The sequence below is a fragment of the Nicotiana attenuata genome, chromosome 6 (genome assembly GCF_001879085.1).
Source record: "Nicotiana attenuata strain UT chromosome 6, NIATTr2, whole genome shotgun sequence".
Taxonomy (NCBI): Eukaryota; Viridiplantae; Streptophyta; class Magnoliopsida; order Solanales; family Solanaceae; genus Nicotiana; species Nicotiana attenuata.
Genome location: NC_031994.1, coordinates 91,137,648 through 91,154,443, shown reverse-complemented (window position 1 = coordinate 91,154,443; position 16,796 = coordinate 91,137,648). Strand labels below are relative to the sequence as shown.

Genomic DNA, 16,796 nt, shown 5'->3' with positions numbered 1-16,796 from the left:
AAAGCTCTACATCGCTCATTGGCTTAAGCACCGCGCTCTCGGAAGCAGCATACAAAAGGGGCGAACACCGACGCCGCTTGCTCGCAGTTCGCCAACAAGTCATAATCCACAGAAACGACTATGTGTCGATCAGGACCTTCCGTCCTCACTTCTACACAAGTATGACACGCCAAGTAAGCTCGGACATCTTTTGGATCGATATCCGAACCTGAACCGTCATTCTCAACATGCTCAACTCTGCCTCCTCCGACGGCTAACGATGCACCACCCTCTGCGGATCGTACGGATCCCCCGCCTTGATATATCCCTTCGGCCCTGGGGGACCTCCCCGCCAAAATGGCGTCTGCCATAAAAACGACACCTGCGCCCGACTTAGGCAAAGATGCCGCCTCCGACGCACCAGTTCTGCTCTTTCCAGTATTAGTGGCAACGGCCTTCCCAGGCTCTGCCCTCCTCCTTTTCCTCGACGAAGATTCATCCCCATGGAGGGATCATCCATGAGGTGATAAACGGGTCGAGAGGAGATCTCATCCCGTACAATGACGCAACGAGGAGAGTCTCTAGCCGGTATAGATTGAGCATGGTATCCTTGGACGGACTCGGCCAAGGAAAATTGCATCCCTGCTGATGCGACGGCCTGGTGAAATGCCGGGACTGGGGCCTTCTTCCTGAAAGCCCTACGACCTATCATCACAAAGTTGTCGTATCAATAAATGACAGCAAACAGCCAAAGATCAAAACAAAGGGAACACTTACCGGACGAAACTCTCGGCCCGAAACGTTTGAGAAAGGCGGGCCAATCTCGAGTCCCCGCCGCATAAGGCAGTACGCGAGCTACCCAGTTCTCTATATCAACAACAGGAAGAGGGCTACGTCTCGCAGCTATATAGAAAAGTCATAAATAAGTACAAATTAGAGGGAACGAAAATAAACAAACGATTACCAACACCTACGGTTGATTCCACTGCTCTGGAAATCCAGTAGGGTCCGACACCAGGTGCTCGGTTCTAATGAAGAAGTACTTATGCCAGAATTTGCGGCTTGCCCGGTCGTCCGTTCTGACCACCAACCCCCTGGTTCCACGATGCCGTAGGTATACCATGGTGCCCTTGTGGAAACTCGGGGAAAATAAATGTAAAAGATGATGAAGCTGACTTCACACCCCGCCGTCTCTGCATACTTTGTCAATACTAGAAAATTTTTATACGTGTATGGAGATAGCTGCGCCAGGCAGACCTCGTAGAACCGACAGAATTCCTCCGCCAACGGAAGAAGAGGGAGGATGTGACCGATCACAAAGGGATATACGTAGAAAGAACAATATCCCGGTCTATGGACCTCTACGAGGTCCCTCCAGTCGGAACCATCTCAACATGGGTAGAAATGTTGTACTTAGACCGGAGGTCATTTATATGAGCCTGCTCGGTTTCAGAAACCAGCGGAACAGGGGAAGAGGCAGGTTCTTTGTGAAAGTCATTCCGGGACAAAGGGTTCCTTGGGAGTATCTCCTCTACGGTGGGAAAGCTGTCCCCCTCGCCACCGGAGGGAGGTGCTATGGATAACGGGGCGGCATCAGAAATTTCCTCGTGGGTCCGATGCGTTCTGGGCATCTTGATAATAAAGGGTCGGTTGGTTAAACGTAAAATGAAGAATGGTGATTGAACGGAAAAGATGAGAAGAAAAATCACGAAAACAGAGCTGAAAACCCAACGAGAGATGATCAAAGAGGACAATGCATACACAAGAAAGGAAATGGTTAAAAGTTCTTGAAAAAACAAAACCTTCACCTATTTATAGGGTTGGGTGGCGCTAGAATCAAAGCGGGAGGCTGCCAATGGCACCAAAACCAAAGCGACAAGCAATTAGTCTCTGTCTCGGGAAGACGCGTAATGATGACGCACGTGGGAGTGATGTCATTTCCCGATAAAGCTACACCAACCAGGATACCGTGGAACGCACCGCTCTTTCTTTCCTCGTCAAACCGGCGTAATTCAACAGCTAAATTTCTCCACGGGTATAGGCAATGTCCGTTTATCAAGGACGTACAGGGACACAACCTCAACAAGCGGAGGGACTAACTGTATAGGTCCAAATTTGGCAACCACGACAGTTACCGAGTAGGATGAGGAACGAGGTTATCGTAACGCAACATCTGATGGTCGTCGTGATGAAGGACGACGACCAAGAGCGGTCAGTCGAGACAAGATGTCAATGGTAGTTTAAACTTAATAGGAGACAGTAAGAATATGTTTTTTGAATATTCTTTATATTGTACTTTTTAGGGTTTCTTGGGAGATTGTCCCTTATAAATAGGAAGGGTTAGTAAAGAAGATGGGGATCCGGGAAAAAGAGACAAAGGAACACTTTATAACAGATTCAACTGAGTGAATATACTAGAAAGGCCTTATTCATTGAATGCAAGAAATATACTTCATTGTTCTACATTGACAGGGTCCAAATTTTCCTCAATCATCTCATATCTCTTCTTTTTCTACTCTGTTACCGAGGAAAGAAGCTTTCCTAGAGATCTCAATAATTGGGTAGCAACTTCATATGATTACGCCTCTCGCATTTACTTAAGTTGATTGCATATTTATGCTGCTGCATTTATGAACATTCAATCGACTCAAACGTATTAACCAACGTCTTCCATTTCATCTATTATTTTATCTATCATTTGATCTAGATCTATTATCCTTAACTAAGATTTACTCCTCTTCTCATCATTGATTGATTTAATCAAAAGATTTAATACTTTTTTGGTCAAACAAATATGTATTCTCACTTCATTATATTATCTAATCATAATAAATTGATGTGATTTGGTATAAAAATTAAATTTTTACGAAAAAATAGAACAAAACAAAAGAGTACTCAGTACTGTGTTTAGCGTGCAAAGAGTCACCCACATGTAAATTGTATGAATACAAACAGAAAAGCTAATCGTGTCGACGGCGTGAGCGGCGTGGTTATAGGCGCTAAAGACTAGTTTCATTGGTCTTTTCCTATATATATTTTATTGGTGAGTTACACTTTTAATTTGTCGCACCATTAGGTGACTTATTTTCAAGGTTAGTTAGGGAAGGTTAAATCTACCAAAAATAGAAAACTCAATGTCTCTTTGACTTTTGTGTTAACAACTAGTAATTGTACTACTAAAGTTGTAAGATTGTCTCAATGTAGTTATGTTCCATTTTTTCAACAATGTATTGTGTTCATAACTCACATAATTATAGATTTATAGTCAAAGCCATCCATTAGGTCTCGTGTCTTTCCAATTTTTTTGTAATGTTTTTTAAAAGCGAGATAAATGAGTCTGATGTTTTAGCACAACGCATGGAAAAAATAGCAAGTTATATTAACATGCCTTTTCCATAAAAATTGAATTAATATCGTGTGAGTAAATAAACATACACTTATTTCAATCAAATGAAAGTCAAGAAAAGGAGTAGCCCAGCTATTCGATTCGACCTATAGAGAAAGGCCCAATTAGACCAAGGATCAGATAGGCAACTGAGTTTTAGTTTAAAAAAGAAAAAAAATTTCACTAAAACGATGTTCAATTCAAATCGGATGGAAGAGAGCGATTTAGTGGCTTTGGGGAGTCCATTGCATCAAAAGTAGAAAGATAAGTCTTGCCAATTGCTTTTGGGGATGCGTCAAGGCATTAGGCTTTTAATGTTACAACTCTAACGGGGAAAAGGTCTAAACTTTAAGGGGTCATTTGGTACAATAGTGAGATATTTCAAAATATTCTATGGGGTAGGATATCCCATGAGATTAGTTATTTCACCTTTTATATGTGACAACTAATCTTACCAGTTTAGTGTAAAAGTTATTTTAAGATTAGCTATTACCTCAAACCAAACATGGAATAAAGTTAAACCTAAACTTTATCTCGGAATTATTATTTTTTCGACACATAGTAGTAGCCTGTTTGGCCAAGCTTCTAAAATCAGCTTATTTTGAGAAGTATTTTTCTCAAAAGTACTTTTCAAAAAAGTATTTTTGGTAATAAGCAATTTGTGTATGACTAATTAATTTGAAAAGTACTTTTATGCAGTAATTAGTATTTAGCCAAGCTTTTAAAAACTGCTTCTAAATGTACTTTTCCCAAAAGTGCTTCTCAGAACTTTTGGGGAGAAGTTATTTTTTTTTTGCTTCTCAAAAACTGCTTCTGTTTTTCCTCAAAAGCATATTTTTCCCTTCTAAAAGCTTAACCAAATACCTAAATTTTTGGAAAGAAGCACTTTTAGCAACAAAAAAAAACACTTTTGACTCAAAAATAATCTTGGCCAAACATGCCACTCCCTCCGTTCCAATTTATGTGAACCTGTTTGACTGGACACGAAATTTAAGAAAAATAAAGACTTTTAAAATTTGTGGTCCTGAACAAGTCAAAAAAGGGTCCATAATATTTGTATGGTTATAAAAAGCTTCTCATTAAGGGTAGAATTAAAAATTTAAACTAAATTATTTCCAAATTTAGAAATGGGTCATTCTTTTTGAAACATACCAAAAAGAAAATAAGTTTACATAAACCGGTACGGAGGGAGTATAAGTCTATCTGTTTTTCTTTGGGCAGTTGAGCAAGTGGGAAAAAGGAAATTTGAAAAAAAAAATGCAACTTTTGTAAAGGTTCCTACTGTTAATTTCAGAAGGGTGGGGGTGGGGGATGGGGGGTGGGGGACCCTATTTAGAAGCTATAATGGATTTTTTCTGAGTGCGTGAAAAGCATTGAGAAAAATCATGATGGTTTGGATACTTCATTATTATAACACACCCTTTTCAAGTAAAGTTCAAAACTATAATTATTAGCCCTTCAACCTGATAAGTACATAAAGATAATGTTTAGACTCTGTTCTTTTAGATTTGGGAGTATATGGCATGATCTACCTTTTCTATTAATTTAATTGGATCATTTCTCATTTTCCAATGTTCAACTTATGCCCTGTAAAGTACAAAATATTTTTTTACTGTCTTATTTGTCCACATATTGTTGCTTCTATTGTTAAACAGTTATAGATAATTGTTACATTATCTAAATAGATTAAATTTTACTAATAGCACCGTTAAATCTATTGAGAATATAATAGGTTGAATTTTACTTAAACCGAAAGACCTTTCATATCCAAGGCATTAAAGAAATTTCAATACTTGTTTCAAGTGACCTTATGATTTTATAGTACTTGTTTCAAGTGACCTTATGATTTTATAGTATTGTGTTTTCCATATCAATATTATTATTATTATTATTATTATTATTATTATTATTATTATTATTATTATTATTATTATTATCATTTTCGTATTATTTTAGCCTTTGATTTTTATTACTATCTGTTGTTTCCCTTATGTCGGTTTTCTTATTGTTTTATTATTTTGTTGTTGTTACTGGAAGAGGAGCCTTGTCGTAACTAGTAAAGTTGCTGTCATGTGACCAGGAAGTCACGAGTTCAAGACATTCATTATTTTTAATATAGCTTCTTCACTACTGTTATATATTTTTCAAACCTGATGTGAAATGCTTCTCTTGAGTCGACGGTATATAGCTTGCCCCCTATTGTTGTTACTGTTCTTGCATTCATTATTTTTAATATAGCTTCTTCACTACTGTTTTTCTTTTCCAAACCTGATGTGAAATGCTTCTCTTGAATCGACGGTTTATTAGAAACCTCCACTTCACTATCTTTTTTTTTTTTTCGAACCTGATGTGAAATGCTTCTCTTGAGTCGACGGTTTATCGGAAACAACATCTCTACCTCCACAAGGTAGGGATAAAGTATCCCTCTTGTTGTTACTGTTCTTGCATTCATTGTTTTTAATATAGCTTCTGTTGGATTTTGCATCTGTTACTGCTACAGTTTTCTAGAATAATTAGTTGTTTAGTTTTAGGAGGAGTCTGTTAGAAGATTCAGAATTTTAATTATAGTAAGAGTTTAGTAATTTAGTTGTAGGAGGAGTGTACTACTTTATTTATTTGGCTATTTAAAGCCCTATGATTAATAAAATTTGAGAGACAGTTTTTCAATCGTATTTTCAACCTTCTTGCTGCTTGCATATTTTTCTAAAATCCATAACAGCTTCTTCACTACTGTTTATCTTTTTCAAGCCCGATGTGAAATGCTTCTTTTGAGTCGATAGTTTATCGAAAACAACATCTCTACCTCTGCAAAGTAGGGATAAAGTATGCGTGCATTACTCTTCTTAGATCCCATACCGTAAAAATATATTGGGTATGTTGTTATAGTTGTTACTACGATAATGTGGTACTATAATTTTCCTTGGAGATGAAGTTAAAAAAGATTCTTCTGTGGAGACTGGACATAACAATTATTCTGGTAATTTTCTTACATTTACTGAGACATTGATAGTAATACTGTAAAGCTACTCTGGAGAAAGAAACATACCTTTACCTAAAAAGTGACAGAGTATATACTGATTTTTCATTTTACATACATATCCATTTATTGGGAAACTAAACAGAACTTAAGAACAAACTCTAAATTCAAAAGCAAATACCTGGGGTCTCCATTGTCCCTACCCTCTCTTTCACATTCAAGAAAATCAACCCCTCTTTGCTTTGTTGAGTGCTAAATCTGCTGACAAACACCAATATATACAAATATGGGGACCAGCTAATTATCAAGAATTTCTACAATTTATCTCTCTGGTCATTTTGGTCTCTAGTACATGTCCCTCTCTGCTCAACATTTTCATGCTTACAGACAAGAAAATATGACATTTTGATTATAATACTAGTAATTATATTAGGCATGCTAATTATTTAATTCTCCCCACTTATTAAGTCCATGACTTTCTGTTTCTGTCCTCCACTAAACCACAGTATATAGCTCAACTCTATTAGCTCACACCATATTCACTCAATTAGCTCCTTTTCTTGTTTCCAACATTAACTTTGCAAAATTCAAAAGCAATGACATTGTATATTTTCTTCTTTCTTCTTTGTGCTTTTGTGGGAATTGGGAATGCATTTCCTCATCCAGACAAAATAATACTATTGCCTGGACAACCCCAAGTGGGATTTCAACAATTTTCAGGTTATGTTACTGTTGATGATAAGAAACAAAGATCTCTCTTTTATTACTTTGTTGAAGCAGAAATAAATCCAGCTTCTAAGCCTTTGGTTTTGTGGTTGAATGGAGGTATACAAAAGTTACTTTCTTTACAATTTGACATCAGAATTTTTGCCATTTGGTTTCTTGATAAAGTTTCAAACTTGAGTATTTGCATTTGTTATTGTAGGACCTGGTTGTTCTTCTTTAGGTGTAGGTGCATTCTCTGAAAATGGTCCTTTTAGACCAAATGGACAAGTTCTTGTTAAGAATGAGTACAGTTGGAACAAAGGTGAATCTTGTTCTATTCAAGGAATTTTGTCATTTTTTTCTCTTTAAATGATTTTATTATCTTCAGCCTAAGGTAGGGAGCCTTGACGTAACTGGTAAAGTTGCTCCATGTGACCACGGGTTCGAGCCGCGTAAACAGTCTCTTGCAGAAATGTAGGCTAAGGCTGCTAGACCCTTGTGGTCCGGCACTTTCCGAACCCTGCGGAGCTTAATGCACCGGGCTGCCCTTTGGTATCTTCAGTCTAAGCAGCAGAAATGATTCTTTTCTTGAAATATTGCAGAGGCAAATATGTTGTATTTGGAGTCTCCAATTGGAGTTGGCTTCTCTTATTCAACTAATACATCTTCATATGAGACAGTTAATGATGAGACAACAGGTAGTTAGCTACTTAAAACTATAGTTTCATTCTGTTTATTTGCATTAAACATGGATTGCACGTTAAGATTTTCTTATTCTGACTTAAAAAGTTGATCTCCAAAAGCTTGCCCTTTTTGTTGTTTCTTTTAATCTTTTCTATAATGCACATGTGATGCCCATCACCATTCTTTTTGTGCTGATTAGTGTAGTTAAATAGCTTTTCTTTTTGGTGTAAAGGAAAAGCAAAGCAGCTTTAACTTTGATAAGGATATTGAAATCCTACTGATTTATCTTTGTGAATTTTTACTAGTTAATTGCTCTATATTTTTCTACACATCCTAAAGCTGCTCCACTTTATTTTTTCTTAATGTTTTTAAGCTAGGGACAATGTTGTGTTCTTACAAAGCTGGTTCGACAAATTCCCACAGTATAGAAACAGCAATTTATTTTTAACTGGGGAGAGTTATGCAGGTATCCTTTTATTGGACACATTAATTAACATGAAATTCCTAAGTACCGAAGCCGGGCTAACATTTTTTAATTTTCATTCTCTTTCTTGATTAGTCATATTTTGATATGTTGATTACAGGCCATTATGTACCTCAACTTGCCAAGCTCATGATTGAGCTTAACCAGAAGAAAAAGTTGTTCAATCTGAAAGGGGTTGCAGTGAGTATCATCTAATGAATTCATTTATTTATTCACATTTAAATCCAAACTTGTAGGATTAAGTTAACAATGTGTTTCATTTGATGAAATGCATGTTGTTTGTAGTACCGGGGAACCCCAGTGCACAAAGCATAGGGTCCGGGCAAGGGTCGCACCCAAGGGGTGTGATGTAGACAGCCTATCCTAATGCAAGCATTCGTGGCTGCTTCCATGGCTCAAACCTCTGACCTATGGGTCAGACATAGACAACTTTATCTGAGATCGAAAAATTAGTTGTTGTTTAATCCTATTCTTTTTCTCTCTTGTCGTGGCAGCTGGGTAATCCAGTTCTGGAATTCGCCACTGACTTCAACTCGAGGGCTGAGTACTTCTGGTCTCATGGACTAATATCAGATTCCACATACAGAATGTTCACTTCTTTTTGCAATTATTCTCGTTACGTGAGTGAGTACTACAGGGATAATGTATCACCAATGTGTTCAAAAGTCATGAGCCTAGTAAGTAGAGAAACCAGTAAATTCGTAGACAAATATGACGTTACCCTGGATGTCTGTCTCTCATCAGTGCTCTCTCAATCCAAAATTATAAGTCCCCAAGTAAGTCAACGCTTAAACTGTGTTCATGCCTCAATACTTTCTCAGCTTTACTTTGTTAGGCTTCTCCAATGTCTTATCGAACTATAATGACTATGTTTCACTGATACTAATTACTAGGAAAACGCTGACGCTGAGAAGATAGACGTCTGCATCGACGATAAAACTGTCAATTACTTAAACCGACAAGATGTGAGAAGGGCTCTTCATGCTAGGCTTGTTGGAGTTCGCAGATGGGATGTTTGCAGCAAGTCAGTATTTCTTGCTTTGCTAAAAGGGCCTAATAGCATAATACAGTGTCAATTAACAAACTTGATCTTATTAAAAAAGTCAGCATATTGTAGTCTCATAAGTTCCCTAAATAGAGCACCAGAGAATCTGCTTTTTGCGACATTATCTGAAGAACATATAATGCCTTCAAATAGATTAGCTAAATAAATGAAATATGTTTCTTCATAGCTCTAGAATCCCAAGACATACAAGTCCACATCGAACCACTTGCTACAATTAAACTCGAAAGGAATTTGTATCAAAATTATAAGTTCTGTAGTTGTACCTTTAAAGATCTACCTATTTTTTGAGGATTCACTAATATTTTCCTTCTGCCGCCACAGCATTCTGGATTATCAATTACTTGACATAGAGACACCAACAATCTCTATAGTAGGGTTGCTTGTCAAGGAGAGAATTCCAGTCTTAATTTACAGGTACATATACAGTACAACCCGATATTATAATCTCAGTAATGTTGGAAGAGTTCTATCTAACGCCAATGCTAGTAAATAAATGTGTCATTTCTTGAATATCTCTTATGATTCAAGATTGTAGTGTAACGTGTGATTCTTGACAACAGTGGGGATCAAGATTCTGTTGTTCCATTGACTGGAAGCCGCACCGTCGTACATCAACTAGCAAAACGGATGGGACTTAACACAACTGTACCCTATAGAGTTTGGTTTGCAGGGCAGCAGGTAAAACTTTAGTTCTGTCCGTTTTATAAAAAACCATAGATAATTTTGATATTACTGTCATGAAAAGGTTCACCTTCTTTCTCTTTTTCTCCACATTTTAGGTTGGTGGATGGACTATAGTGTATGATAATATCCTTTCATTTGCCACCGTTAGAGGAGCTGCTCATGAAGTTCCTTTCTCTCAACCAGAGAGATCACTTGTTCTATTCAAGTCATTTCTTGAAGGCAGGGCACTTCCTGAAGTATTCTGAGATCAACAAATTGGTGGTGGACAGCCAGAGCAAATAGGTCTTTCTTGTACATTCATTTCACAACTAAATGTAAAAGTAATTTTTTTCATCGCTTTTTTTGGCTCGGAAAGATTAAAAGGAGAAGACTAGAAGAGGCTGAAAAGTTGTGCTAGGAAGAAAAGTAGTATGTGAAAAGTTAGTTTTCTTTTTCTGTCTTCATAGTTTGGCTGGCATGCAAATTAGTGCAGAAAGAGCATCTATAAACTTTGTTGAAAGCAAAAGGTTCCATGACCAAAAGTTTGATTTTTCATGATTTATACTTCATGTGTTGGGTTAGCACATGTCAAGGTTGCTCAGTTAGTGCGGTTTATGATGTGATAAGTTTGAAAACATGCTCAAATTGAGCTGTTTACTTCTCTGCAGTTGGCATAGTGTTTCAGCTCTACTTATCTAGGAGCCTTAGTTAAGTTTGTATTGTGATGACTCTGAATCATTGTTATGCTCGTATATATGTTAGTGCTGAAACAGTTTGTGAATCTACAAAGATGCATTTGCTTCTCCTTTATAGAACTCTGGTTTTCCTAGAATTTCTCATATTTTTCTCTTCTTTTGTTTTATGGGATGACAACCCTCTCTTATTATTTCAAGGCTGACAATTGAGCTAAAGTACTAACTGTAAGTCTGTAACTAAGGGTAGCATGTGGGCCGGTCCAGGGCCGGGACCGCGGACCATGTGGGCTTCTGGGCCTAAACGGGCCTTAACCGGATAGAACCGGGACCGTGGGGGTGGGCCGGTCTTTTGGGCCGATTCTTCACAAAAAGACCGCAAGACTGCCTAAACGGTCAGAATTTTGAAAAAAAAAAATCTGCCTGTTTGGGCATTTAAAAACTAGCCGTTTGGTCTGCCAAAATAGCCGTTGGCATTTACAAAATAGCCATTTAACAACCTCCCCCCCCCCCCCCCAAACCTTTGTTTTAACCCCAAACTTTTTATAATTACACTTCCCCTATTTTCAAATATAAATACCCCTTCATTCTTTCATTTTTCTCACAAAATCATCAATCTCTCTCTAATTTTCTTCTATAATTGCTACTATTGCTTACTTTATGGTTACAATTTGTGAAAAAATTGTGAAGTTGGTGAATTGAAGTCTTCAACGATAATCAATTTTCAACAAGTTGTTTGTCAATTCGGTAAACTCGTTTCAACTCTTAATTTTTAATATTATAGTTTTGTTTGTTTTATTTATTTTCTATTATTTGATTAATTATGATGGCTTCCTTAAAAAAAATTTGGTAAAAATAAGGGAAAATCCAAGAGTGGCGAATCTAGTGGCCAATCTGTTCCTCCTCCACTGCCCCCGGCTCCCCGACCCAAACCCCATTATCCGTCCTACACCTGCTATTCTTGACAGCGATAATAGTTTATTACAATTTACTGAGAGTCAATTTTGCCATAATGTTGGAGCTGGTGAACAATTAAACCATGAGTTAATCAATGCTTTTTATTCTAATCCAACTATTGATGAAAATGATGAGGAGGAAATAGATTTTGATGAAACTCAACCGGATGAGGATACCCCCACTAGTCCTGCTCCTGAAGTTAACCCAACTAGTAATAATCCAGATGATGCCCCGTCTGATACTCCTGTTACTGCCCCTACTTTTACTAGACAACGTAATCTATTGTTTGGCCATTTTTTACTCAACTAATTCCACAAAATAAGGCTAAATATTTTGGAGGTTCGAGGGGGGGGGGGGGGGGTAGGGACAGGAACTTTGGCTAGTACCGGTTCAAGTCAATTTCAACATGAAATTAACACCGTTACCGGTGGTATTTTATATTATGATCCAAAAAAAGATCGGGAGAATTGGTAAAAATGGTTACTGTCAACCGTAAAGAGCGATATTTATAAATATAAACATGAATATGAACAATATTTGCGCTATTTATTTACTCATATAAATTGTCATATTGCTATTTGATAATAGGCTAGATTTATATAATTTGGCGATTGTTTTTACCCCAGCTTTATCATATTTCAATGTTATAAAATAGTTAAATGATGAAAAATTGGCTCTAATGGTGACTTTTGTGTTTCACAGGAGTGCAATACCCAAATGAAGACTTATGATGGTGATCCAGGCAAGAATTGGAACTAGTGGGCGAATTAAGGGAATGAAGTTCGGCATGGCAGAGGGAAACCTCACTAGCGCGGGCATTAGCGCGCCCGTGCTAGTCCAGTCATCAGAGGCAGAATAAAACCCCACTAGCGCGGGCATTAGCGCGGCCTTAGCGCGCCCGCGCTAGTCCAGTTCTGGAAGACCAATTTTCAGGGGTAAACTTGAAAGTCTGGGGGAAAATTCACTTAACCTATAGAAGGTCAAGCTCTCCCAAGGATGTATTATCAAGTTTTTCATAAGTTTAGTGAAAGAAAAAGAGAGGCAAGAGGCAAGGAGGATTATTCACCAACGAGTTTTCCTTTTCTTCCTTTTGTTTTTACGATTTGTGATGAATTTGAATATTATTATGATGAACACTAGTATGAGTAGCTAAATCCTTTGTCTTGGGTTTTGATGGAACCTATTGAAGGATGAACTTCTTGATTATGTTAATATAGTTTGCTAGTTTGATCTCTATTTCTTCAACTACGTGTTTGATGTAGTTAATTGACAGGATCCTCAATTAGCTGTGCCTATTTAGTGTGCATAACTCGGGAGAGAGTGCATATTTAGGTAGTTGTTGAACAACAACACTCCCAAAGTATAAGAGGGATCTATAACTGCGGGTTTAAAGGCGGGTTTAGGGATAACGAAGCCTTGGGTGCAATCTAAAGTGAGCTGTAATAAACAAAGCTAGCTAGCGTATCTCGGGAGAGTGCGTCTAGTAAATTATCGTGATTACTCGGGAGAGATTTAAGGTAAAAAGAGTGCTCATGATTGATAGAGATGTTTTGGTGAATCTATATGAAGCATAAACGGAATGGATTCCATCAACAGGGGAAATCACTACCTTAGAACCTTCTCAGCATTGTTTACAACTCAAGCATATTTAGTTTACAGCTATTTCTTTACTTGTAGTTTTAGTTATTAGTAATACCATCAACTGTTATTTACAACGTTTGGGGAAGTTGATTCCGTAGAATTTAGTAAGTCCAACCAAAGTAATTGATAGGTTAATTCCCTGTGGGTTCGACTCTGGGCATAAATACTCAGATTATATTTGCAACGTCCGCGTATCCTTTTATAAGGCATAGTTGGGTGAGATCAAATTTACAACTGATGTTGGTAGAAGTGGTAATGATGTGATTACCTTACTGTTACCAGTCATTGGATTGATGAGGATTGGATAATGCAAAAACGCATTATTGCTTATAGAATAATTAATTCACGTCACACAGGGCAGTTTATTGCTAGCACAGTTACAGATATTTGTAGATATTTTTGCATTAGTGATAATCAGTTATATCGTAACTCGATTCTCTTTGTTGCGTCAACTATGTCGAACAACAATGACAACATCCAAGGAAACCATGAAAACCAGACAAACCAACAACTTCAGGGAGATCTGCGAGACAATAATGCATTAGTTCCTCTCCACAAAGTTCTCCACGACGATCTCGTGAAGGAACTCCTGAGGGATCTCACACAGATGGACAAGCTCAATTTGAAAATGCTGAAGCTATGGATGAAGCTTTACAAAAATTTATCGCTACTCAGGTCAACAAGGCTTTACAAGCTTTTGTTAGTCAATTACCTGCTGCTCCGCCCACACCTACTCCGAATAACAATACTTTGGAGAATCCTCGTTCTGGTAGGGGTGTTCAAAACCGAACCGAAATCTAAAACCGAACCGAACCGAAGCTTAATGGCTTATTGGTATCGGGTTAACGGTTTAACGGACGGGGAACAGATTGAAATTTTTTTATTAACGGCTTATCGGTTTGGGGGCGGATTATTCAATTTTCTTAATGGATAATCTGTTAACCCGTTAAGGATTGACCATGTAATAATAGTAGTAGAATTTTTTTTATGGCATTATATGTTTTGGAAAATATTCAAAAAAATCCGTAGACCAAATCTGAGACACACGAAATCCTTTGCATTGCTACAAAAGCCAACCAGAAGGAAAGCATTGAGACATTACATTGAGAAAATTGCGGCCAAGAAGTTCAATGAGAGATTCTTCCACAGCTCACCCAACTGAAACTCTGAGAATTAAATCGCAGCAGCAAAGGCATAGCCCAAAAGGGATAACGTCCTAAAAATCTACTGCAAACCACGACTATTGATTCACTTTTATGGACTCTTAGTTTTAATCTGTTGGTGTGCATTCCACTGCAACGACATCCACACTGTAGATGTGCCTGAGAGAAAATGGAACTCCTTAAGACAGTCAAAAGTGGTGTATGACTTGGAGCGAATTCAAGTAATTGCAAAGAAAGGAAAGAATGCGCTGATGCAGAAAGATAATAGCTAAATTTGGTAAATTGCGTCATGTGCAATATAGATTGAANAGTCTGCTTGACAAGATGGCACAGAATTCAGGATGGATAACCAGGAATGCACCTATCACCCAAGTGGTTCACTCAGTGCCTTTAGATCCATCTAACTCTATGGCTGAAAATATGGCCACCTTATTGACACAGATGAGTATACTAACCAAAAAGGTGAAAGAGTCAGGGCAGAAGCAACAGGTACACATCGTGGATACTACCAATGGGGGCTTGTGTGCATCTTGCATTAGTCAGCCAATTGGTAATCAGTGGAATGCAGAACATGATCATCATCACTATCCTGAAGACATGAACTATGTGTCTAATTATGGAGGCCAGAGACAAGGTGGTTAGAATTGGAGCCAGCAAAATCAGCAGTACAGGCCAGCCCAGCCACAGTTCGACACTAGAAACATGGGAGGTATGAGAACCCCTAACAATATGGCTCCTTACACAAGGCCACAGGGATATAATAATCAGAATCAGCAGCAGGGGCATCACCCTCCTCAGCAGCAGCATGGTGGAAGGCAAGAAGATGGATTTGCTAGACTTGAAGCAATGATGCAGCAGGTTATTGGGTCTAATGCTAAAATTAATGAGAGAGTAGTCGCACATGATGCAGCGATCAAGAATATCGAAGTGCAAATGGGCCAAATTTCGATGTCTCTGAACAATCGTCCTCATGGGACACTACCTGCAGACACACAGATAAATCCAAAAGATCAAGGCCCGAAGCAGCTGATGGCAGTGAGTCTACGTAATGGCAGAGATCTGGATATGGAGCAAGAGAGGGCTCGAGAAACTAGACAGGCTGAGACACTCATACCAGTGCCCATTGAGCTGGATGAGTCAACGAAGCTGACAGAGGTGACAGTCCAGCCTGCTCAGGAAGAAAATAGCACTCAGCTTGAGACCGAGAAAGAAGCTGAGACAGCCCAGGAACCAGTAGTTGAAGTGGCAGCTGATAAAGATCAATCCCAAATGATTGGGAAGAAGAGACCTCCTGCACCCTTCCCTCAGAGGCTGGCTAAGTACCAAAAGGAGGAGCAATACAAGAAGTTTTTTGAAATGCTGAAACAAATCCAGGTAAACATACCATTGATTGAATCTTTAAAGGAGATGCCTGAGTATGCAAAAATGATGAAGGACTTGATGTCCAGAAAGTTTGATTTCCAAGACTTGGCCTCAGTTACTCTTACTCAGACCTGTAGTGCAGTGGTGACTAGACCAATTGTTGAAAAGCTGTCTGACCCAGGGAGCTTTACAATTCCATGCACTATTGGTAATTTTGCTTTTGCTAAGGCACTGTGTGATCTAGGGGCTAGCATCAATCTTTTGCCCCTGGCGATTTATAAAAGGCTGGGCATTGGGAGAGCCAGACCCACCTCTATGTTGTTGCAGCTGGCTGATCGGACTGTGAAACGACCCTCTGGTATCCTGGATGATGTGCTGATTCAGGTAGGGAAATTTGTGTCCTCTGCAGATTTTGTGATCCTAGACTGCAAAGTGGATGAAGAGATTCCCATAATTTTGGGAAGACCATTCTTGGCCACTGGGAGAGCTCTAATTGATTGTGAGACTGGGGAGCTCAAGATGACACTGAATGACGAAGAAATGACATTCAATGTGCAGAAATCTATGAGGCGACCAAGTGAATTCGCCAATTGTTCTCTTATTGATGCTGTGGATGTAATTGTAGAGACCGATGATGAGAGGCTGACCATTGAGGACCCCCTTGCTGCATGTTTGATGAATTTGCATGAGGTGAATGAAGAGGAACTGGCGGAATGGGTGTTGGCGTTAGAAGGTAGAGGGTTCTGGGATAGAACTCTAGAATTTGAGCCCTTGCACTTGGAAAATAGAGAAACTCCTCCAGCCAAGCCATCCATCGAAGAACCACCAAAGCTGGAGTTAAAGCCATTGCCCGCCCATCTCAGGTATGAATTCCTTGGACCTAACTCCACATTACCTGTTATTATCTCATCTAGTTTGTTAGACGTGCAGGCTCAACAACTATTGCAGGTACTTAAGTAGTGCAAGACTGCCATTGGGTGGACCATGGCAGACATAAAGGGGAGCAACCCCACCTACTGTATGCACAAAATTCTACTG

The 16,796-nt window shown here is 38.6% G+C and overlaps 2 protein-coding genes across 2 annotated transcripts; both read left to right on the top strand.

The window, feature by feature from the left end:
• Positions 6,821 to 10,604, top strand: LOC109227447 (serine carboxypeptidase-like 45). Its single transcript, XM_019392619.1, has 10 exons — positions 6,821 to 7,166; positions 7,267 to 7,368; positions 7,649 to 7,744; positions 8,104 to 8,196; positions 8,315 to 8,394; positions 8,709 to 8,990; positions 9,108 to 9,238; positions 9,602 to 9,694; positions 9,841 to 9,958; positions 10,060 to 10,604. Exons 1-10 carry the CDS (start codon positions 6,938 to 6,940, stop codon positions 10,207 to 10,209), a joined length of 1,374 nt encoding a protein of 457 aa, XP_019248164.1. The 5' UTR covers positions 6,821 to 6,937; the 3' UTR covers positions 10,210 to 10,604.
• On the top strand, positions 15,126 to 16,404 carry LOC109228102. Its single transcript, XM_019393277.1, has 4 exons — positions 15,126 to 15,360; positions 15,550 to 15,770; positions 15,987 to 16,142; positions 16,384 to 16,404. Exons 1-4 carry the CDS (start codon positions 15,126 to 15,128, stop codon positions 16,402 to 16,404), a joined length of 633 nt encoding a protein of 210 aa, XP_019248822.1.

Excerpts from the sequence above, each read along its gene's own strand:
- LOC109227447 (XM_019392619.1), top strand. The coding sequence starts at position 6,938 with ATGACATTGTATATTTTCTTCTTTCTTCTTTGTGCTTTTGTGGGAATT. Across the intron at positions 7,369-7,648 it reads TGAGTACAGTTGGAACAAAG|AGGCAAATATGTTGTATTTG; the intron begins GTGAATCTTGTT and ends GAAATATTGCAG. Across the intron at positions 9,959-10,059 it reads TTTGGTTTGCAGGGCAGCAG|GTTGGTGGATGGACTATAGT; the intron begins GTAAAACTTTAG and ends TCCACATTTTAG.
- LOC109228102 (XM_019393277.1), top strand. The coding sequence starts at position 15,126 with ATGGCTCCTTACACAAGGCCACAGGGATATAATAATCAGAATCAGCAG. Across the intron at positions 15,771-15,986 it reads AAATGCTGAAACAAATCCAG|GCACTGTGTGATCTAGGGGC; the intron begins GTAAACATACCA and ends GCTTTTGCTAAG. Across the intron at positions 16,143-16,383 it reads TGGATGATGTGCTGATTCAG|AGACCGATGATGAGAGGCTG; the intron begins GTAGGGAAATTT and ends ATGTAATTGTAG.